Consider the following 23,225-nt stretch of genomic DNA (forward strand, 5'->3'; position numbering starts at 1 on the left):
TCTTTAAGTGAAGAAACTAGTGTCAGACAAACTAGTTGCACACCATCCAAAGTTACAACCCCCGTTGTTGTGACCATTTAAGCACTTGTTTTTGCCATTTAATGAGTCGTGTATCATAATTCTTGATATGTTTAGCTAAAATAGAATGATATTTTGTGGTTAGATTTTAAAAAAATTGAATAGTTACTGTTACATAGTACAAAATTCAGAGTTCCATTTCGAAATTAGTAAATATTTTATACTTTTAACTGATAACTTGATCGTAATTTTGTGTAGATAACTCAAGACATGCTGAAAATTATCTCAACATCACAATTTATAATGGGGGTATTTCTATAAATGACATCCTTACCAACATCCTCCATTAATTTAATGATGGTTCCTCGGGAATGGACGTGTTTACCCGTATATTTCTCCATAAATTTTTTGAACGTAGGATGATTAGAAATGGATGAGGGTATATTACATACAAAAAGCATCTTTGTGAGATCAGAGTTAAATTCTGACTTGATGTATTCATCATTAAATTGATTTTTTAGATGAATATCAATGCTCTTGATATGAGATGAGGATCATGAGTGGTGTGGAATTCTAGACAGGGCAATAAAGGCACATCATTTATATCGACAAATCCGACAAGCCATCTGTTTCTCATCCGGTAAGTATTTTCCAAATTCCTGAGCCTCCATTTTCAGAAATCCAGGCAGAAGGCGACGTTATTTTAGGAATTTTATTCAGTTCTCTATCGACTATCAGCATCTAATATTATATTAATATTGAATAATATAGGCGAGAATGATAACGTTCTTGATAGAAGATGTATATTATTTAATCAATGATGCCATGCGTATTTATTCTTTTCTCCTCGCACGATTTTCTATTCTTACCAAAATTATGACCCTTAATTATAATTAAGGCTGATAACTTCATCGAAATACTCTACTTTGCTGTTTCATTAGTTATTATTCTGAGAATATGGTTCATAATGAATTACAATTTTATGGAGTGTGACGTTTTCAAATCTTCCTGTAACGGATAAAAAACGTCAAAAAAAGTCAATTATACGTAGTATATCTTCATTAAACATTTTGATAATAAATACTTTCGTTATACCCTCAAAAATCATAATAAAGCAGGCAGCTGATAATCACATCAGTATTTTAAACAATGATACCAAAAGTCTTTCTCCCCCCTTCTCCTTGCATGCGTTTTTTTCTACAGATTTATCAACTTTAATCATAATATATGATTGCTCTAAGCTGAGGTTTTATAGTATTGAGTGTGTATGTATGTATGACGTAATAATATAGTAATTATATAAATTAATTGGTTATATATATTTGTTGTGACTATAATTTAAATATATATAATATATATTATGAAGATATAGATTGATAGATATATATAATAGTACATAATATACGGCTGTATAAATGGAAGACATTAATTTTTTACTTTTTTCACAGATGATGAAGACGTATGTAAGCTTTGAAGAGTTTAAAAATATTAAAGGTTACAATAATATGATAATAATTTAAATATTAATTTCAATAATAATAAAACACTCGAGCCCCTCTGCAGCAAATGAGAGTTGAAGAGGCTTAATGAGTAGTGGTAAAATGTACTTGGTAATGTGCATGAATCCAAGAGTGCAAAAGAGCGAGAGAACAAAACACGAGGGATGATTACATTATACATATCAAGGAGTGACAATATGTACGTCGAGGGAATGCGACTTAAAAAGTTTTACTCTTTTCGGGGAGGGGAAGGGGCTGATGAGGTTCTGTTGAATCAATTTAAAAAGTTGTTTTTTGAAACGTTGTCTTTTCAGATAAGTTCTTGAGGAACTATATAGAAGGATGCAAAGTCGAATCAAAAGTGTATATTATGTATGTATAAAAACAATGGACGTTTCCCATTTGGAGAAGGCTTGAATCTCCCTTGCTTCCTCTTTTTCTTTTTCTTCTATGTAGCTTCTGGGTTTTCTTTCCTTCCCTTTCCCTCTTCACGAATTGAATTTGTGTAATAATTATTATTAAATAAGTATTTAAGTTATTTGTAATTTGTCTAGGCCTATTATAAAAAGGGGTGGATAATTATTATTATTGAGTATATCTCAGGTATCCAGTTAGGCAATAGAGGGTAGCCAAAATGATGGTTGAAGTTGAGGCACATAATCCAGAGGTTCCTCCACATAGTTTGATCTCAACCTCCTGCAAAAAAAAAAAAAAAAAAAAAAAGAAGAAGATTAATTATATTATGTACAGTGTGACTATCAGATTACATTATAATTATTATGATTGAATTTACCTCTGGATGATAACTAAGACAATGAGCAGGCTTTTTTCTATAGATATTATATTTTAATTTCTCACAGTAACCTGTTTCGTTGGATGGACCATACTCAATTTTAGTTGGTACAATCGTGAGTTTAGTTGAGAAACAAGGACAGAGTTTATCCGCGACAATGAGCATAAGATTCGTATGTGGAATCAATTGAACACTAAAGGGTCTCTCACACTCGCTGTTGTGACAATTACTAAGTCGACCTTTGATGGGACGTGGTTTTCCGGTTTGTTTATTTGGTTTATAAAGCTTTTCGTCATTGAGCTCGTAGAGAAAGACTCGCTTGTCGCAAGGCTTGGGTGTAGTTTTGTTAATATAAGTCATTGGGAGTAGAGGAATTGGACTTCCATCTTTTAGTGGAAATTCCTCAATTAAAGGATCGTTGGTCGTGGAAGAGCCTGTTGGCTCTGATGGATAAGTATCGTCGTAGTAATTGTCTACATAGTCCTTTACTTCAGGAGGACTTTGTGGCATTGCGAAGCTCCAGTCGGGGTTCCAGATATGGTGAATCTCCATGCGAATTATGAACCATGTAAAATGACTCAATAAAGCCTGGAATGCCCAACCAATCATTTTGAATGGAGTAAATATCATGGATGCATCACTTCCATCCTTTTTCGTTTCCAAGCAAATGGCTTGATAGTCGAATATTTCAATTTCTTTATAGATATTATGTTGAATCAAACTCTCCATAATGGTGCCATCTACTTCTCCAAAAAACTTTCCCGTGTGAATGGGATCCTCAGATATCATTACAAAGCCGTTGTTATCGACAACATAACATTCTAAATTGTCGGATGCACAGGTCCTTGTACAAGGTTCCTGACTTCCTCGTGTCTGAACACATTTCTTAGTTTCATTGAAAAACATTTGTCGGAAAGTGGCATAATCTATTTGCATTCCAGCAACTGCTACAGGGGCCTTCCGGTTTCCTTTACCAACCATGATAGCATGCGTTGCTGTTACCTTGGTTTTTTTGTCTCCCACATCAAAAGGAATGGAATACACGAAAGCTCTTGGATTTATTTTATGGTAGTCAACAGCTCTTTTGTACCAAACCTCTTCCGTGGCCTTGTTATTGATATCCGCAAAATGTCTACGTAAAAAGGGGGCAAAAAGCTATAAATAATTTTTTTCAAGAATACAAGTTTTATTTATTACGGTTCCCTAATATCGTCTGGACTAAGAGGTGGCGCATTTGGGTCCTGAAAAAGCTCAGAGTGATCGCTGAAGCGGAGAAGTCCGGAACGTGTGGCAACAAATGCCAGCTCAATTCCAAATTGCTTATAGGTTCGATTTCTAAAAAAAAAGAAAATATTCTTAGTTATATTCGTAAATGATAATTCTCTAGTTGACAAAATTTTATCTTTTTTTTTGCCCTTAGATTGAGATGGTGTGCCCCTCATTGTTTGACGTCAAAATACATGATAATAATCCCTAACAATACGAAATTTCTACTTTCGTGGCCTACATAGTTTTTGTTTTTTGCAAGTTATACCTTTACAACATTTAAATGACTAAAGCGTGACAAAAGGACAGAATATTATTTGTAGGTTTATGTTTCGAGATTACAAAAGTATTTTAATTATTTATCCATCTTTTCTTTTTCTTTTTATTCAAAATTTCTGCATTAGTACCTAGAAAGGGATTTCTAGTGTTCACCCAAGTGTTTTTTTCTTTTTTTTTTTTTTTTTTGCATTGAAGGATCTAAATAAAATACAAAAGCCATAAAATAGGTATAGTTTTTTATATAGATTTCTAGATTTAAATTTTTTTTTAAATTATTTCTGCATCTTATTCTAAATGGGAGAAGGTGAGCAAAAAATGAGCTCTTTCTTTGAAATGAAAACGGAAAGAGTACCTTAAAAAATAATCCTTTCTTCCTCGAAAATTGATATTTTATTTATAAGTATTGAATAATTATCTGACTTTGTTGACAGTATATGAAATGTTGCACTTTTTAGGCCACAAAAGCAGAAATTTTGAGTAATAATAATGATTATTTCTATGTACATCGAAGTAAAATACAATATGGGATTGGTACATTATCTCAATTCCAAAGCAAAAAACCAGCGGAATAATTCGTTGTATGAATACGCAGACCATAAGTCGCAACTCCTATACAATCATTACACATATGATTAGTATACCTATAACACATAGAAATATGATTGATCACAAATAAGTTAAGCAGTTAGTATATTACACATAAAATAATTAACATATGTTATTGAGCAAAGCAAAATCAGACAGAAGGGACTCAAATCACTCGTACATATGTATGTTACAAGACACATCAAGCCGCCTTACAAGTCTTGGACTAAAGCCTCTTCATCCAAATTTCCATCATCTGCTTGATACTCCTCTTCCACATTTTCAAGATTTTTGTAAAGAGGAGTCGCTTCATTTTCCTCATTAGATTCCTCATCACTCAAATCATAACAGAGAAAGATAAAAAATACATAAAAAATTTTAATACCCATCTGTCTGAGAATATGATTAAACCAAGTCACATACATCTAAAATGTTATTTCCCATAAAACATCACTTATAAAAAGTAAAGAACAATGTACTACATACGTATTTAATCAATGGGACTAAACTTTTACCTTGAGAGGAAATCAAATAATATTTCTAATCCGGAGCCAGCATTAGCTCTATTTAAATTGAGAGAAATACAAAATTATCGTTTTTATTATTGTTGCATAAATGAATGAATTGATTATGGAATGGTTGATAAGATGGATGGAGTAGAGGGGGTAAAAAAAGAGAAAGAGGTGTGAAGGAAAGAGGTAATTAGGAATAAAATAAGAAGAAATATTCATTAATAATATTTATCACATTTGAAGGTATACTGTTTTAAATAGTATAAAGGCGGATTATTACATCCATTATTCGTGTACAAAGAATTTATGTTTATGTCCGTATTATAATTTTCAAAGCTCAACGACTTTCAAAATAAAGAGATTCGGCGATTCAAAATATTTCTTTTTAGGAGGGAAAAATGCAAGGTTGTTAATTTTTGTGCTTCCAAAATTTAATTTATCAGGGTATTTTTACTCAAAGAAGACACATTTTAAAACACATAATATGTTTTTATGATAAAGTGAGTTATTGAGCATTGAAAATTATAATATGCAAAATTTCTATAAATAAATTATATACGTGACATGATAGATGCAGTAACTTGCCTTTAGATATACAAATATTTTAATCAGTACCCTGAACGATGATTCATTAATTATATTCTATAATTTATAGATACCTCGGTAACAATAAACAAAGAAATGAAATACTTACTTATTTGAAGATTTGAAATTTTGAAAATTGTGTGTCACTTTTGCATCAAAGACGAGGGACTGAAAGAGCTCTCGATCACCTAGGAAAGGTAAAGGATGAGCATAGGTAGGCATGTGAATTAATATTAATGATACTTAAAGATGACAAAAGTATAGAAATCCTTCTGAGTGCAAAAAACACGCATCAGAGAATGCCATAAAAAACCAACAGAGTTATATAAGATAGTCCTAGGTAAGGTATGTAATAATAAAAGAAACCGAAAATGAACGTGGTAATCCTCCTGAGCATTTGAAGAATGTTTGGGAGGAGAGCAGCTTAGCTGTCATGACTTTTATTAAATCAGCTGCAAGTAGCCGTGAGAGGAAGGAAATAATCACAAATCTACTCCTTACATAGACTGGAATTACTCGAATATATATCCTCAATTCTACTCCGAGTTCAACTAGGGCTTACTCTTATAACTCCCAAGAAAACCCTCATTCTCCCTCCTCAAGAATTAAATGATAATGATAACAGCTTTAGAAGGTAAAAAATAATGATTAGGTTGCTTCTGAATTTTCTTCATTTTTTTTTTTTAAATTTACGCTCCTGTAGATTTCTACCTTTTTCACATCTTTAAATTGATACTAAGCTTACACATATGAGAATTAATATTCATCATTGGCATTCCAGAAGCTGAAAGAAAAACGATTTAACATATATATATATTTATATGTTTAGTTTAGTCTCATCCCTTCTAGGGAGTGAATATAGGAACATTACATTTTAAACAATTTGCATCATTCTTTTGTTTGTCTTGGCATTTGGGAAGAGGTTGAACCTTTTGTGTTCCCCATGTCCAGTCTCGTTGCTGAGATCTCATGAGAAAATGTCGTAGAGTTTCTTCAGGACCATCAAATTCGCGTCTTTCATCTCCAGCATAGTTGTATTGACAGTAGAGCCAATCTGGATGGATCCTCCAATTACTATCAGCGAACCAATCCGAGACTAAAAATGAATATTTAAAAAAAAACATCACTTTCTGTACTCTCTAATAAAATCAAAAATAAGTGGGGAAGACATGGACCTACCGTTTTTCTTGGCCAATGAAATTTCGACTTTTCCACTCACTCTTTGCCGTCCATAGTCCCGAGGAAGAGCAATACCCAAGGAGAAGGGGGTGTTGATAAGGGGATGATAGAAGTAGTCTTGCTCTCTCACGGTGGCACGTTTCATATCATCAAAATGTTGTCGAACTCGCATGGAAACTCCTCCCTGGAGTTGATCCACCATGTCTCTTCTCATCTATGGTTGTATGAAATGACAAAAATCAGACTAATTTTAAATAGATATTCATAGGTTCAAAATGTAATGCAGTTTAAAGGGTAGAGAAGGACTCGAGGAGATTGATCGGAGAATCCATTCAAAACTTATACAATTGTCTATAGATTTCCTCCCTCAATAAAAAGGTATTTAAATTGGTTGATAACTTATAAAAAGGGATTTCTTTAAAAGTAAAAAAAAAAAACACTCAGTCTTAGAATCAAAAGGACAATTAAAAAAACATCCGTAAAACGAAAACTTTATAACAAATACACATAACCTTCCACACTCAAAGAGAAGAATAAATCAAAGCTTTCAATATTTGTGTATACCTTTGAATTATAATCTCTAAAGCCCGTCATGCCTTCCTATAACGAAATTAATATATATACATACAAATATGGAACATAAATTAATAGTTATTCCATCAACATCATTGGCCTTATTTTCATATTGTACCATCTATAAATATCAAAAAAATATTTATATTACATACTTACATGAAACAATTCAGACTCATTTTCCCGTGGTTCAGCATAGGGTCTGTCCACAATTTCAACCTCTGCCAGATCCACACTATTATAATTGGGCTTCAAAATCTCTTGAAACTAAAGATTATTAAGCGAAAAATAAAATAATCAAACGTATGTAGTTTTAAAATATTTGTATTACCATAGGCCGTAGGTCCGGATGGAAGAGGATGTAACCATTATTATTGACGGCAAAGGAGTACCCATTCACACCAAGCTGTGAAAAGTGAGTTTAAAGTAAAAAAAAATAGATAACTTATGTATAATCAGCAGAGATAAAGTAATAAACAGATCTATTATTCCAAAATTTCGGTAGTATGGGCTCGGAGCCCCACTAAACGTTTTTACATTATTTTAAGAGAGACATTGAGTCTTTTATGTGATAAGGGCAATAAACTAAATGATATATAAAGCTTACAGAAGATAGTTATAAAAGAGGAAACTTAATTGAAAGGGCTTAAAAATGAATAATTAAGGATTAATTATTTTTAAAAAAATCTCCTCCTGTTCTTATATAAATGTCATCCATGCTTTTAGTGCATACTCTTTATTTTCTTGCCATTATAACACTTCAGCTCTCGTTTTCAGTTATTTTATGACTCAGTTTCATGTTCTATATAGATACTAAAATCAGCTTACCATGTGAGGAGGAGTTAATTTTTCAATTTCTTTGATGGGAACATCAGTGCCTGCAACACCTAGGAGCTCAGCAATCCGGACCTAGATAAAGGAAGATAAAGAGGAGTCATAATTTTGTAGGAGGAAGAAAAACCCAAGAAGGTTCTTCTTCTTTTTTTTTAGTCTTTAATGAACAATAATTACATGTAATATGTAATTATAGTAGATAATTGAACTTGTTAACAGTTAATCAAAAAGACTACTACTGCTGTTTGGGTTAAGAGGAGAATTGAAGTAAATACATAAATAGTAGGTATTGGTAGAGACTACTGCAGCTGTTATGCATTACAAGGATGGATATTCTACGTATTTATGGAGGTAGGTGATACATTAAACAACGAAATGGTTAGTTAACATACGAAGATACATGATCATGCTGTGTTACGCAAAAACATAAGGACACAAACAAACTATGGAGGGGGAGGGAGGAGTAGACCAAGTTAGGCCTTGGTGTTGCACATGCTACTACTATGACGTCGACGGGGGGGGTGAGTGAGTGAGAGAGAGAAAAAAAAGACAGAGGGTGATACCAATTGCTTAGCTTATTTTTTTTATATGTTTTTTTTTTCTTTCATTTTTTGAGGTCATGTCCTCGATTTCGCATGGGAGGTGTTTTGTAATTAATACATATACATAAGTTTTCGTAATTCATTATCATGATAATGTGATGAAGGAGAGGGTTGAAGAAGAAGATGAGCAAAGTATACACACACAAAATAGAATTATAATAGTACTACATTTGCTCCAAATCTAATTATAAATAATTACAAAGACTAATGTTAATAATAAAATAATTCGTCACGGGCTATTCAAAGCAGTTACAAAACGAACGACAAAATGTTCCGCGTATCGAAGCGAATATATATAGATATTATACATAATATGTAATAAAGAATAATATAATTCTAGAAACAACGATGGTATGAAGAAGATGATCGATCAAGATACTCAAGAGTCTTCTACTATCAAATGGTGACGTCAAATTTCAAATTGTCATAATATTGATTTCTGTTACTACTAATTAATATTAAAAATTATAATTATAATAATACAAAAAATGATGATACTTTTTGTCTAAATTTGATCCAATCTAAAACTAAATAATATATATATATATATATATGTATGTATGTAATAAATACAAAATAAAAATAAAATAATACAACTAGGATATAGATAGATAGAGATAATTATTGAACAAGTCTTGGAGTTTTTTTTAAATCAATGTTCGTAAGGACAGATGTGTATTACACAAATAAAAAAGTCAGAGGATCCACTCCTCTTTGCTTCATGTAACGCACATCGTATTAACCACACAGTCATAGACGAAAACAACGCTACCCTCTTATTAATTGTATTCTAAAATATGAATATAAGTGCCTCTCAACCTCTAAATTGGTTCAAATAAACTTATACATAATATATTGAAGTACAAAGATGTGAAAAATAACCCTTCCGAACGATTTTTGACCACTCAAAAACTGGTTCCGTGTAGCGAACTTTGAAAGTAAGGAGCCTATTTAGCCTAAAAAATATTTTTTAGATTACTAAATTCTCAAAAAGTTGTTCGGCCTCTACAAAATCATGTCAACTGAGTTAATTATACTGTAAAATACGGACTAGATAATTTTTTCTAAAAAATAAATGTTTGCTCCATCATCAACTTCTATTCATAAAAGCAACATTTTAAAATTATCATAAATTAAGTAATTCCAAAAATATTTCGTATTTTAGAGATTATATAGATATGTCTATAACGTATAATTTATTTAGTTATGAACGAATCATAAAAAAAGTATTTATATTTGTGTATGTAATCACCAAAGTTTTAGATTCACTTTGTAAAAAGATAAAAGTTTTTATTGAAACTGAGGTGTTGATTTTATCTAGATTTTAGTATATTGATATTTTAGGTTTGAGAAAGCTGACATCCTTTTTTTGGAACTATCGCATTTTTTAAGCAGATATCTTAAACACATTACAAATTAGAACTAAAAAAAGACTAAATCATATAACCTTTCCGTAAAATATCAATTCGGTAATATAATGGCTACACCTTTATTCCTTCTCTTATCTAAGACTCGATAAATTTCAACTGATATGATGTCTTCCATTTTTACTATATTTTATAGTTTTTACACACATCAAGGGGCTTTCTTCACATCTATATTTATGTATGTAATATCAATAAACATTTCACTGACTTTGTCAATGAGTAAATGTAATTGAATTGGATTGAGAGTCACTAACTCTAAATACCAAAAGGTCAGCAACAGTTGTTTTGCAAATTTATATTAATGAATATCTAAATTTGTACAAAAAAAAGCAGCATTCAACTTATAACTTTTGCATACTACTGTTATGTTATTTTGTTTAAGGAATCATTATTATTTGAAAGGTGATTCTGCAAAATCAATATATTATGTAGTAGTGAAAATAAAAATGTAGTGATTCCAAGCCTTGGATCATCGGCTTTTCTTTCAATTTTTTGAGTGTGTGTGATTGTGTGTATGTTTTTTTTTTTTTTTTTTTTTTGAATTCTGATGATACCTTTCTAACTTTTTCCACTTTCTTCTTATCCGAGACTCTGACTTGTTCGGTGTAATTCTGTGTTTGTTTGTGTGTGTGTATGATTGTGTGGACAAGTAGTTCAAAATTGATTGTGAAAAAGAAAAATTAAAAGTGTCAATGGAAGTCAACTCATGGGGATTCAAGGAAAATTATTAATTTTTTTTTTAGGTGTGTTATTTTTAAATAGTTTTTTGAAGTATTTAATTATTTTCCGCTTTTTTTTTCTTTTTGGCTTGTGCAATTGAAAGTAAAGATTTTAACAAATGATTGTATAGAACCCGAAGGTTTTACATAATAAAAAAAAAGTAGAAAATAATAATAATAAAAAGAGCAACAACAAATCAAAACAAGAGTGAAGAAAAGAGAAAAAAAACGTAAATCCGTGCAATTTTTTTTTCCCTGTTCATTGTTACTTAATATAAGAAAATTATGATTTAAAGACGTATGAGTAATTTTAATAAATGATAATTAATTTAAAAAATTTGCAAAAATTCATTTGATCAGAAAATTCATGAAGGATTTTTTAAATAACATATATTATCAAAACGTTGACTTTCCGTCATGAAACTTCTCATTTTAATATTATATACGTATATAACGACATTATTGTTATAAATAGTAGCAGTAGAATGAAAAATAAAAAAAATAAAACATATTATGAATAAATAAATAAGAATATTATTAGTGCAGTTATGAACTTAATAAAAAATATAAAGATGCCTTTTCTCATAAAGAAACTTTGAGGAAGAAAAGAGGTTGTTAACACTTAACTCTATAATAATTAATAATATATGAACGTATGTATAAAAGAACGTATATACATATATGATGTAGAGATTTATCGATAAATAAACAAAAAGTGCTCTGAAATAAGAGTTAATAAATATTGTATGAATAGAAACACAAACAAGATAAAAATTTAATTTTAAATCATTGTTTAAAAAAATATATATATATAAAATATAGAGAGACTAAATTATATAGTTTAGAGTAAGCCCTATGTAGGAAGCTATATTCCTTCGTTCATCATTCATCATTTGGATCAATTCAACAAATAGTTTATAAATTATGTATGGAAGAAACGCCAACAAGAACAACATCAAATAAGATCAAAAGAAGAAGAAGTAAGGCCCCTAATAATGAGGGCCTGTTATTTTGTAGAATAATTATATTCATTGTTGTGGGTCATCAACTCTCAAAAAGACATAGATATAAGGGTACATAAACTATGCAACTAGAACAATTTTTCTCAAAAATGAGTCTGGATTAGTAACATTTGTATTCATCCATGAAGAAAAGTTATCTACAATTTCTTTAAACAAATTATTCTTATAAATTGTTTGAAGGCGCACCAATTACTATCTAATGTTATTACAATGATAGAATTAAATTGCCTTGTATGATCGAGTCCAAAATAACATTTTCATAAATCAAATTAATATTTTTAAACTAAATTTAACATTCTTGGGCATTTCAACATATTCCAGAAGTTTGAATACAAAGCCTATAATTAACCTAAATACGTCTATGAAATATTGGCAGTAAGCATTGTATATATGATGTATAAAAATAAATTAATTATGTTATAGATTTTGGTTCAAGATTGTTTTTGTGTTAACTCCTCACTCCTACTCACAAGGCTCAATGTACTTCTCCTACAAATGAAGAAGAGTGGTTTTTGTGAGGAGAAAGAAACCTTGAGACCTTGATAAGGAGGAGGAAGAGGGTGGGGTATAGGGGGTTGGGTGCTGAAAAAACATATATGTGATGGGATGGATGGATCAAGCCCTGTCAAATATGATGTAGTAATATAAAAAATATAATATGTAAAACACTTGACTCCTGTATATTATGATTAGATAGATAAATTAATTAATTAAAGAAAGAAAGAGAGAACATTTAGTGCAGAAAAAGTAATTTTAGTAGTATGAGTTATATATTTTGGTTGATGTGTGAGTGTAAAGTGACTGGGTGTGTGAATAATAGTGAGTGATAATAATCATATCCGAAACATAAGAATAACAAACAAAATAAGTGTAGTTTTGTTTTTTAATTATGGTTATAAATAACAAATTTGTGCAGATAAATAAAACATTTAAAAAGAATATAAAGAAGGAGTTGATTAATTAATTATTAATGATTATTTCTTATTTATGTAGGTAATAATTCATGAGTGTACAATACATATGTGAGCAGTATATGTTCAAACAACTCTGATTCAGGCAAGTAAGTAATCATTTTTAGTAAGTAGCACCGGTAGTAGTAGAGTGAGCAGTAGATTGGTGGTTGCTACCACTATTATTATATAGATTTGAAAGAATCAGGAGAGGAAGGAAGAAGATACGAAGGGTATCTCATTGCTGAATTATACAATGACATATGCTTTTTCTTTTCTTTTCTTTTCTTTTCAAAAAAGGGAAGAAAAAAAGGAGAAAAAGAGAAGAGAGAAAGGGGTAAAAAGGGAGAGAAGAGAAGAGAAGAGAAAGAGGGAGAAAGGAGATAGATATTAAAACGTACACTCAGTTAAGGAAAGAGTACTTTCTTTCCTCCTCCCCCCTCCACACTTCTACGACATCTTAAATAACTTGATAAAAAAACAAAACCTTTATTTATGTTTCCTTCATTATTATTATTACTTTTTTTCTTCAATTTTGCAAATGAGGTTCTTGTTATTACTTTAATATTTAGACCAAAAAAACAAAAGGAAAAAACAAGACATAATTTCTCTTTTTTTTTTTTTTTGACTTTGTAGGTAGGCAGGTTAATGTAATGTGTATTTCGCTATTGTATACTTTATTTAGATTCATTTGTGAAAGCCAATGTTTTTATTAGTCCAAAAAGAGAAATTAAAATGACTTTTTCTATTAATTTGCACAAAAAACATTTCAGAATGGACAGAGGAATCAATCCCTGGCACTACCTTTCTAAACAGCTTTCACTTATATATTACTTCGAGAAATAATTAAATGATATTATTTAACACTCTGAAATGTTTTTATATATATATAATAAAAAGTGATTGGAGTGTAATTGTAAAAAATTTCTTTTCTTTATAATTTTTTTTTGTTTGCAAGAAGGCATTCGTTAATAATATTAAAATAAATAATTAATTGATTTTCTCATTAATTTTGTGGTGATGTTAGTTTTTTTGTTTTTTTTTTTGTTAATTGTTTTTGTAATATTTTTTTTTGTAAAACAATTATCAAACCTTTATTAAAAATGAGCCTTCTGACACTGACTTTAATCCAATTTTTTCAAGTTCCTAAAAAGATATTTATAACTCTAAGAATCGTGGAATTAAATATGTAATGAATAATTAATTAATAATATGTAAGAAATATCATAGCATATATTGACAATAATAGTAAAAAATATATCAAATCCCTGGAAAGTAAATGTCATTGATTATATGATTACCCTCAAAAAAAGAAAATATAAGTAATGAAAAAAACCAAATACTTATAATACGTATTATTGAAATATTAATTATTATGATAATAGATTAACACTCGTATGAGTGTAGAAGATAGTAGAAAAGATAAAGAAAGTATTACCGTGTGATTATTCTTGTCAAATACAGGTATGGAAACGGAGGTCATGAGTCGATATCCACTGAACTTATTGGTTCCACGCATTTTGTCCTATATGTGTAAAAAAGAGATGAAAAAAACATACGTTAGAAAATTACTTATGTTGATATTTGAAGATATTAAATAACACAAGACGACAAAATTTCAACTATATGTTGCCTCTTGATTGGAATGTTTTTTTTTATTACATTAACTCCGAGAACCCCGATAATAACATCGATAATTGGATTTTTTTTGCTTTTGTAGCCTAGAATGTGACTTTTTCGAAATTATTTTTTTACAGCACCTAAATGTCTTAAGTTTTTTTTTTCGCCTTGAAAGATATAAATAAAAGAAAAAACCTACAATATAGTTTGTTACATATATGATTCCAGATTCAAAAAGTATTTTAACTATTTCTGCATCTTCCTCTAAATCGGAGAAAGATTTTTGTAAGTACAAAAAATGAGACCTTCTCTTTGAAGGCCAACAAAGATTTTTATCATTTTAGAGCAAAATGAAAAAAAATACATATAGCTTCATTTTTTTAAATAGTACAGCTTACAGTTATTTCAGATTTGTTGCTTTAAAAAATATTTTTTTATGAGTATATAATTTATCAAGTTTTGTTCAAAGATAATTCAATATTACATAAAAGCACAAATTTCTGAAAATAAAGGCCATCATCACATTTTTCTAGGTACAAGCAATCAAAGACAGCATTTCCATTCAATGGGCAAAAATTGGTTGATTATCGTAATTGTTTATTGAAAACAAAAGTGAAAAAAAAATATACAGAATTGAGTTAATTGTGGGATTCTAATTAATAAGAATGCTTGTAAATTTGTAGGGGGAAAAAATCAAATCAACTGCTACTTTGATTAAATTATAGGTATTTTTTATGAGTTTATATATTATTATTTTTAGTACAAATTCGGATTAATAAGTTAGTTGTACATTAGTTGTAGCAGGAATGAGGTGTTACTTAATATTAAAGTGTTTTTGTATGTTTGGGTGAGTTAGTAACGAGTCTAGAAAAGCAACAAGGGATATTTAAAGTAAGAAAACAAAAAATAATCTCTGAGTACATGTGTACAATTTTACAACCATTGTACACAGCACAGCAATAACTTATGGAATGCAACAAACAAAAGACACATCAAAAGGGGATGTAAGAATCCATTTACACACACAAAAAAAAGGGAATATCAAATGCAATATAGTTAAGTAAAAGCATATTCAAACCATCTACAGATCCAATAGAAGTCTACATATAGTTGTATGTATAGAATAGTTATAGTAATTTTGTTGAGCAGTGTTCGATTTGGCTCATTACGTTCATGTAGAGTCTACCTATAACATATGTAAATATATATATTCTATATACTACGTCTGCAACTGCTGATGAAACCTATGGCTTTCTTAAGAATAAGTACAATGAATTAACTAATTATTATTATTTAATAACTTATAGTATTAAAAGACATGAACATTCCATAAATAATATTTGGATGATCAAGCGATACAATGTAAAAAAAATAAAAATAGAGAGATTGCAAAATTGAGGATAGCAACATAACATTATATCAAATCCTTTTTTTTTTAAAGTTTTTTTTTAGTTTTTTCTTTGCAAGCTCTGTAAATAAATACCTACTTAATAATCCATATGTATGTTATATACAAGTTGTAATTTGAACGTCTCATAAGATCAGCCATTTTAAATATTAGGTACTAAGTATTTTTCATGTTCTCATTTCATTTTGATCTATTTATATTACATATATTACTCTTCAAAATAAAAGCAAGCTGGAGTCATTTCCCTCAAAATGAGACTGGATTACATTTGTATTATTCGACGAATTACCGTCAATTTTTATGTTACAAATTATGCTGATTAACCTTTTGGAGGCGCTGAAAATTGTTATTTAAAGTAGCAAAAATGGATATATTATAATGGGAAGAAGCAATATAGGGCAAAATAAAGTCTCATAAGTCATATGAAGAGACTAAACTATAGTTAAAATTAATGGACATCTCATCCCAAAAAATTGAATAGAAAGCCTAAAATTGACTGAAATATATCTCTGAAATATTGGAAAGTAAAAAAAAATTGACATTTCTCCTTTTTTTTTTATTTAAAAAAAATGTTGCTTATATGTGTTAACTCACATGTAATATTATTCATGTGCGTACATATATTAAAACACGTTCACTAGGGATTTTGATGGATTAAAATTCAAAAGCCCATTAATTGACTTTGTCTAAAACCGGTCGATTTAATTGACTTTCCAATGTATCAGACCGTCCCTAATTTTCATAATCATATACGAATAATATAATAGTAGACCTTTGAATTAATGTAGCACATAATATTTTTTCATCAATTAGTAATTTTCATCTATCGCATATTATTAGAATAAATTCTACCTTCATAGATTGCTTCATCTCATTATTAGTTTGCAACTTGTACAATCACCTGTTGTATGAGCTACAGCTTGCCCAAAATCCCAACTAGTACACAACATATATAAATAAATAGATATAATAAAAATAGTAGGAAAAAAAAACAGGAAAAAAACTGAGACTAGTGTCTGATTCATATTTATGTATCAAAGGTCACCTTTCTTCTTAGTGACTTTTTCCGTTTGTCTTGCATACTATACAATCGCGCTGAGGATATGGCTGGAAGGATTTCAGGCCCTGTCATAAGGCTTACTCTCTTCATAAGTGGAGATGGTTGTTTTTAAAGCAATGTGTTTTTGTTTTTTTTGGTTTTTTGTGTGTGTGTGTTTTTTTATGATAATTTTTTAAAAGAATATTCAATCATTAACATACATCTTTCAATAAATCAAATGTAAATAAATCAATAATAAAGATAATAAATGAATTATAAATAAACAAAAAAAAGAATGACTGCAAAATTAGGGAGGAAGTGAAAAAGTTTCACATCATGAACAAACATGTAGATTTTTCAAGAAAGAGGTAGGGAGAGAGAGAAAGAAGGTTGAATGAACAAAACACATACACGGTAGGAATAATTATTCTTCTGGTCTTGATCAAGTTTAAATGTTCATCTCTGATTTGCTAGAAGCAAAACTATCTAAGCAAACTTAAGCTAATTGCCCTTTTTTCACTTCTTAAAAGAAGATCATGATTATATTATTACATATATATAAGGGTATATGAGGGTGTGACTTCACTAACAAATTTTTTTAACAGTATTTGTTTTCAGCTGTCCATGTTTATTATTCTTATCCGTTTATGAGTGTTCTTAACGATACGTTTCAATACAAAATAGCTCTAGTTAAACAGTCCCGAACAATTATTGAGGAATAATTACATAGTTGAGAAGAATGATCTAAAAGCTACCAAATGATTTTTGGCCTTTTTCCTACTCCTTTTTTATGGAGGAAAGGTTGCAAGGTGCAAGGAAGTCACGCCATGATATATATTGTTTACTTGTAATTAATTCTATCAAAGCAGAATTGTACACTAAACTCCAAAGTAAGGGATGTACTTCGGGCGAATAAGAAAATAATTTCATCTATAATTATAAATAATACATAAATGTAAAAGTATGGTTGTAATGTGTATATTTTTTGAGTGCAGACAGTGTCCAAAAAACCAAAGCCCCCCAAAAATAACAACACTAGCTATGCATGTATGTACATAATACCTAATAATATCTAAATAACTAACACATTTTTCTGTATTCTTGTTAAATGAATTGTAATGCTGTGTAATCTAAATTAAGAATACTCCTTAATGTGCCATTTCTCCAATTGATCCTACATACAGGTAGGTAGTCAATAACTCCAGCCTTAATATACCTATATTCATGGGCTACAGTATACATATCTTTGTATGTATTTACTTATTTACCCATTTATGTAAGTAATACTTTAAATCATGTATACCTCTGAAGGCCTCATATTTAAAGAGAGTCCCTTGGGTGGAATCGTCCATTTTTGTGTTTTGGCATCAATGATTTCACGAATAAGCTATAAATTTATGAAATATTAATAGAATGTTCTTTGGATCTGTGTATCCAAGCTTACTCTTTGCTTCATTTCCTCCTCTTTCTCCAGTCTCTCAATGTCCCGTTCCGTCAAGCCCCATTTGCCATAGGACAAGAAATTTGCCAACTCGTTGTCGTCAGAGAGTCTTGTGATCTTTTCCATAGTTTCCTTCGTGGCTGCAGAGTCGTCTGATACATCCACATCTGCCAAAGGGTCTGCATTCTCTTGTTGCATCCGCATGATTTCCCGATAGTTCTCTGTTCTTTTCTTTTGACGTGATCTCTCTCGGATGTCCCAAAGCCATCGACTCGTTTTTGGATCCTTAGATGGTCGATTGCGTTAGTATTAAAAAGTTAATGAGAAATTAAATTAGTCATCTAATTCACAGAAAGAGATGCACTTTCATGGATTTAAATCAATGTTAGTGAACAAGAAAATATATTAAACATATCATTGTTATAATTAATAGAAAGCGGCCACACTCTCAGAACACAATTTCACACAAGTTCTTACAAGGACAGACTTGCGTATCTTTTTTTCTAATTTGATCATCCATAAGTCCTCTTCCTGTGCATTCTATTCATAGAGCAAAAGATGAAATGATGTATGATTGGCTTCGTATTCATATTATGAGCATGTGATTGTTTTTTTGTTTAAAACTCAATTTTTTTAATATATCTTTGAATAAATAAATGGAATCTGGACTTACCTCTATATCAGCGTACACTCCTGTCCATGTGATGGGATGATTATCTCTATACATGACCATGGGTCGAGCCATGACCGGAATATACTTTAGAACCTGCTCTTTTACCTCCGCCAGAGTGGTCACGTGTGTAAAATATCCTACAATATGCATTGTTTTCATAAATAGGTACTTAATATGAAAAAAGGAAAAGTCAAATATGCCTTACCCTTATTTTGACAGGCAATCCAGTTAGCAGCTTTCAAATCCGAAATTTCCCTTCCAATTAAATAAGTAAATACTCGAACGGGCTTATGTGGCATGTTGTACAGTCTAAAGATTTCTTCATAACGATAAGGAACTCCATCTGTAACGAGCATAATAGCCTGATTGCAGTTGGCTCCCATATCAATATCCCCTCGACTCTTGATCAAGAGCTCAAAAGCCACAGTTAGCGCAGAAGTAAAATTGGCAATATCCTCCGTTTCGACCTTGCTCACAGCTTCTTGAAACTCACGAATGTTTTCATTTGTTGCTTGAACAAGCTCTGCCTCGCCGTCAATGGTTTTGAAACACTCCACAAGAGGAACAGGGTATTTTGAGAATGCATAAATCGTCACATAGTCATCCTCACTCAAAGTTTCCAAAATATTTAGAACGACATGCTTTGCGATTTCCTTACGAAGCCCAGTCATAGATCCAGATGTATCTAGTAGAATTACTATTTCCTTTGGAGAAGCAGCAGATTTAATGTACCAGTCTCGCATTCGCGCATCGTAGAGATCAGGTTCATTTTCATCCATCATCCATTTCATTGCAGGATATTGCCTCATAAAACCCGTAGAAGAACCAAAATACTGCCAGGATAAGGAAGGATCACGATTGTAATTATCTGCGAATACGGGATCAAGACCTCGTGACCATTTAATGGCATTGATCACTTTGGGCTCACCATCAAAAACATTTGTAGGAACATGAACAGAGCTCATACTTGTGTTCACAGGAATGCCCGAAAAGTATTTATTGGAGGTCAATTGAATTCTAGAAAATCCAAGAGCAAATCTTTTGTCATTCTTTTCTCTGTCATGAGCAGAGAGGAGAGAGTCCCACTCTTGGAACTCTTCTTCCTCATCATCGTCACTTTCGTGCAGCACATTTATTTTTTTTGCATTGTAGTAGTGAAACCCCCCATGATTAGGAATGTCTCTGAGGCGATGACCTAAGTCCTTGTCATAGTCATGATCCAAGGCCAAATTCTCTGCAAATTCCATTATTCTTTTGATGGAGTCAATTTTATGCTGCATCATGGTCTCTACAGATGCAGCCATGTTCTTAACCATTTTAAAACCATCAACAGTGGCTACTTTGGCCCCTTGCGAATGAAAATTTTTGAGAAGTGTATCAAAATGAGTGGCTTTCTTGGCTGTTTCCCAAAGTAGGACTCCAAAGCTGAGAGCCCAATTGTCAAGTCTGAAAAGATGGCAAGTACATAAGATTACAACATGTTAAAACAATTTAGATATGTGCATAGTTCATGAAGTCAGTCTTGGTTGTCTAAATTTCATTTTTTATATCTTTGAACATATTTTTATTATTTATAGTGCCTACGATCATACGTGTCATTGATTCATGAAAGCAATAGTTAAGGAGGGAGATTCTAATTTTCCCAGCCTTATCTATGGATATTTTAGATTGATAGGAAAGAACTATTCTTAACTTACTTGTCATTAGGTATTTTTTCTTCGTAATTGGCTCGTGTATGATGACTCTGCGAGTCTGATAGAGGAGGTAGCACACCTAAAAGGATGCAACATATTCCGAGACTCAATGCTGCAATCCTCATATTGTATCAAAATATATGAGAAGCTAGTTTATGAAGGATGCTTGAGTAGATAATATTTTATCTTTCACCGTGTCGCTTGAAGCTTAAACTAATTCATAATACTAACTTTAGTTTGTAAAAATTAATTTAAACACATGTAAGTCAATCTCATAAGACAAAATATAAAACAAGTTTATTTTTTCCTAGAGCACAACTTTAAGAGTCATAGATGTTGGCGTACAAAACACTACATTTATGTAAGAAAGAAAGCTTTTTAAATAATAATAATTATCCAAAAAGAAATATTTTGTCAGCAGGAGAGTAGTCGGACTTTGATCATTTCACGTACTCATACTGGACATGAATGGAAACTTAAACTAGGTATATATATATATGCAATAGTTTTTTTCATCACAACTTTATCACAATTATTAAGTGTACTATTAGTATATATGTTCTTAGGTACACTCTAATTATATCCGTGTTCGAGTCAGTAAGATCATCTTCCTTTTTTTTTTTTTTTTTTTTTTTGTATTTGAAAAGAAAGTTGAGATGGAGAGAGAGAGAGAATAGTTGTGGAAAGAAGGGGAGAAAAGAGAGCGGAGGAGTAAAAGCTTTTTTTCTCTTCCCTCTCTCCCTCCTTATCAGCCCTACGTCACTAGGCCAATTTTCCCATATTTTACTCATTCTTATATATATTGTATTTATGCCTCCATTTTGTATAATTACTTTATAACATTTTTCAAATTGAATTATTTGGTGTTTAATTTCAACAGGGATTGAGTTTCCTTCACTCATTTTTCTTCTCTCTCTCCTTATTTATCTTTTTCTTTGAATTTATTTATTTTTTATTAATAAATAGTAGACTTCATTTATTTTTCTTTACATCCTTAATGCAACCAACAGCCCAATGAATTATATCCTTAATATGAGAGTGATTAATCATGTCACAAGATTTTTTTTTCTCTCTTCTTATTCCAAACATATTTTAGAAAGCATCTTACTCGTAAAGTTTGTTTTTTTTACTATAAAAAAATAATAAAAAGATCTTGTGTCTCTCTTACTAAATGGTAATTTTTGGTAAGTATTGAAAATAACTTCATTGTCTTGTCTTTTTTATCTCTCTTTCTTTCTCCTGCAATCCTCCCCCTTCCCCATGCATCGATTTCGTGGAAATGACACAAATAGCTATAAGTATAGAGGGTGAAACATGAATTTGTATTCAATGAGATGGTTTTTATATTCAAACACACTACAATTATTAATTAGTGTATTCAAATTAGTAATAATATCCATGATATTATGAACATTGTACATTAGCATATTATATTAGTTATGTATCGAATACTAATGATGTGGTTCTTAAAAAAGGGTCTTAATTCTTCAAAGTCTCGTTATCCAAAACCAAGATCGTAGCAACAATATTGATGTTCCTATTCAATATATTAAAAAAATAAACAATTTATTTATCTTGATCTTGTCCTGGTATCGAATGCTCAGGCTTGGGTATTGAGCGGAAATGAGGGTTGTTAATGCATTCCAATCATTTTTGAACTTCTAAGTATCTGCACAGAAAATATCTTGGAACGTTGTTCATTTCTTTGTTCCTTAATTAATTTTATCCAAAGACAACTTTAACCACAGGACCAAATCTAAAACTTGTCCAAACTTAGTTGATTACAATAGTTATTTTTTAACGCTATGGACACTGAGAGAGAACTAAAAATCACGCAACCTTTATTAATTCAAACGAAAAAGTACCATGTCATTAGTGGTACCCTAAATTAACAACTTGAGAGTGAAAAAGTTTTCGTTGACAACTCAATTTTGATATAAATTGATCACGTGATCTCCGTTTCGTTTTAAAAAATACCCATTGAATGAAAAAATAAAGGGATGAACGGAATTTTTAAGAACTGATCAGAAAAGGTGTGAATGGGTCCCTGCTTGGAATACACACAGATACCCATTTACCCCTACGAATGATTCATATTGTATTAATATTCACACTCTCATCCACAAATTTCGAATGCTGATTATTTAATTCTAAATATCCACATTTTTAGATATACAATACATCACTCACAATAATAGTAGTGTATAATAAACACAAAACCAAAAAAAAAAAAAATCATTACAAAATGAATTTATACGACTGACATATATTGTATTTTTCAACCAATTTGTTATTATTAGCATCGATTTCTATTTAATAAATTATTCAAATTAATCTTTGGAGAACAGAGAACAGTCGAGATGCCAAATTAAGTCCATAATCAGATCTCAAGTGTACAAAATTTGTGTCTTATGATCTCAACCACCCGGTTGGGGAAGGGAATAGAGTACATGAGTACATATTGAAGTCAGGACCTATGCTAAACGTGCACCATATTTGAGTGTCCC

General features: G+C 30.6%; 1 protein-coding gene across 40 annotated transcripts; it reads right to left on the reverse strand.

Moving 5' to 3' along the window:
* Window positions 1-1,951: 1,951 nt before the first annotated feature.
* Window positions 1,952-22,477, reverse strand: LOC121120839 (voltage-dependent calcium channel subunit alpha-2/delta-3). Of its 40 annotated transcripts, none has more exons than XM_071889441.1 (21): window positions 20,722-22,477; window positions 19,230-20,470; window positions 19,025-19,161; window positions 18,829-18,891; window positions 18,355-18,636; window positions 18,214-18,297; window positions 14,282-14,368; window positions 13,936-13,989; window positions 10,707-10,763; window positions 8,118-8,198; window positions 7,621-7,695; window positions 7,449-7,556; window positions 7,281-7,316; window positions 6,717-6,930; window positions 6,409-6,633; window positions 6,283-6,321; window positions 5,647-5,725; window positions 4,657-4,776; window positions 3,508-3,645; window positions 2,311-3,442; window positions 1,952-2,213 (listed from the first exon to the last, which is right to left on the reverse strand). In XM_071889441.1, the coding sequence occupies exons 1-21, from the start codon at window positions 20,841-20,843 to the stop codon at window positions 2,103-2,105; spliced, it is 4,485 nt and encodes a 1,494-aa protein (XP_071745542.1). In that variant the 5' UTR covers window positions 20,844-22,477; the 3' UTR covers window positions 1,952-2,102. The 40 variants fall into 40 exon arrangements, with proteins under 40 accessions (XP_071745542.1, XP_071745545.1, XP_071745544.1 ...); XM_071889444.1 differs by lacking the exon at window positions 4,657-4,776 and adding an exon at window positions 4,956-5,003; XM_071889443.1 differs by lacking the exon at window positions 18,829-18,891.
* Window positions 22,478-23,225: the final 748 nt, after the last annotated feature.

Source organism: Lepeophtheirus salmonis, chromosome 6 (assembly GCF_016086655.4).
Source record: "Lepeophtheirus salmonis chromosome 6, UVic_Lsal_1.4, whole genome shotgun sequence".
Taxonomy (NCBI): Eukaryota; Metazoa; Arthropoda; class Copepoda; order Siphonostomatoida; family Caligidae; genus Lepeophtheirus; species Lepeophtheirus salmonis.

Bases quoted from the DNA above. Each gene is read 5' to 3' on its own strand.
- LOC121120839 (XM_071889441.1), bottom strand. From the start codon at position 20,843: ATGAGGATTGCAGCATTGAGTCTCGGAATATGTTGCATCCTTTTAGGT. The intron at 13,990-14,281 runs GTAATACTTTCT...ATATCTTTTTAG, and splicing joins TTGACAAGAATAATCACACG to GAACTTGAAAAAATTGGATT. The intron at 6,931-7,280 runs GTATACACAAAT...ATACAACCATAG, and splicing joins TTAGAGATTATAATTCAAAG to ATGAGAAGAGACATGGTGGA.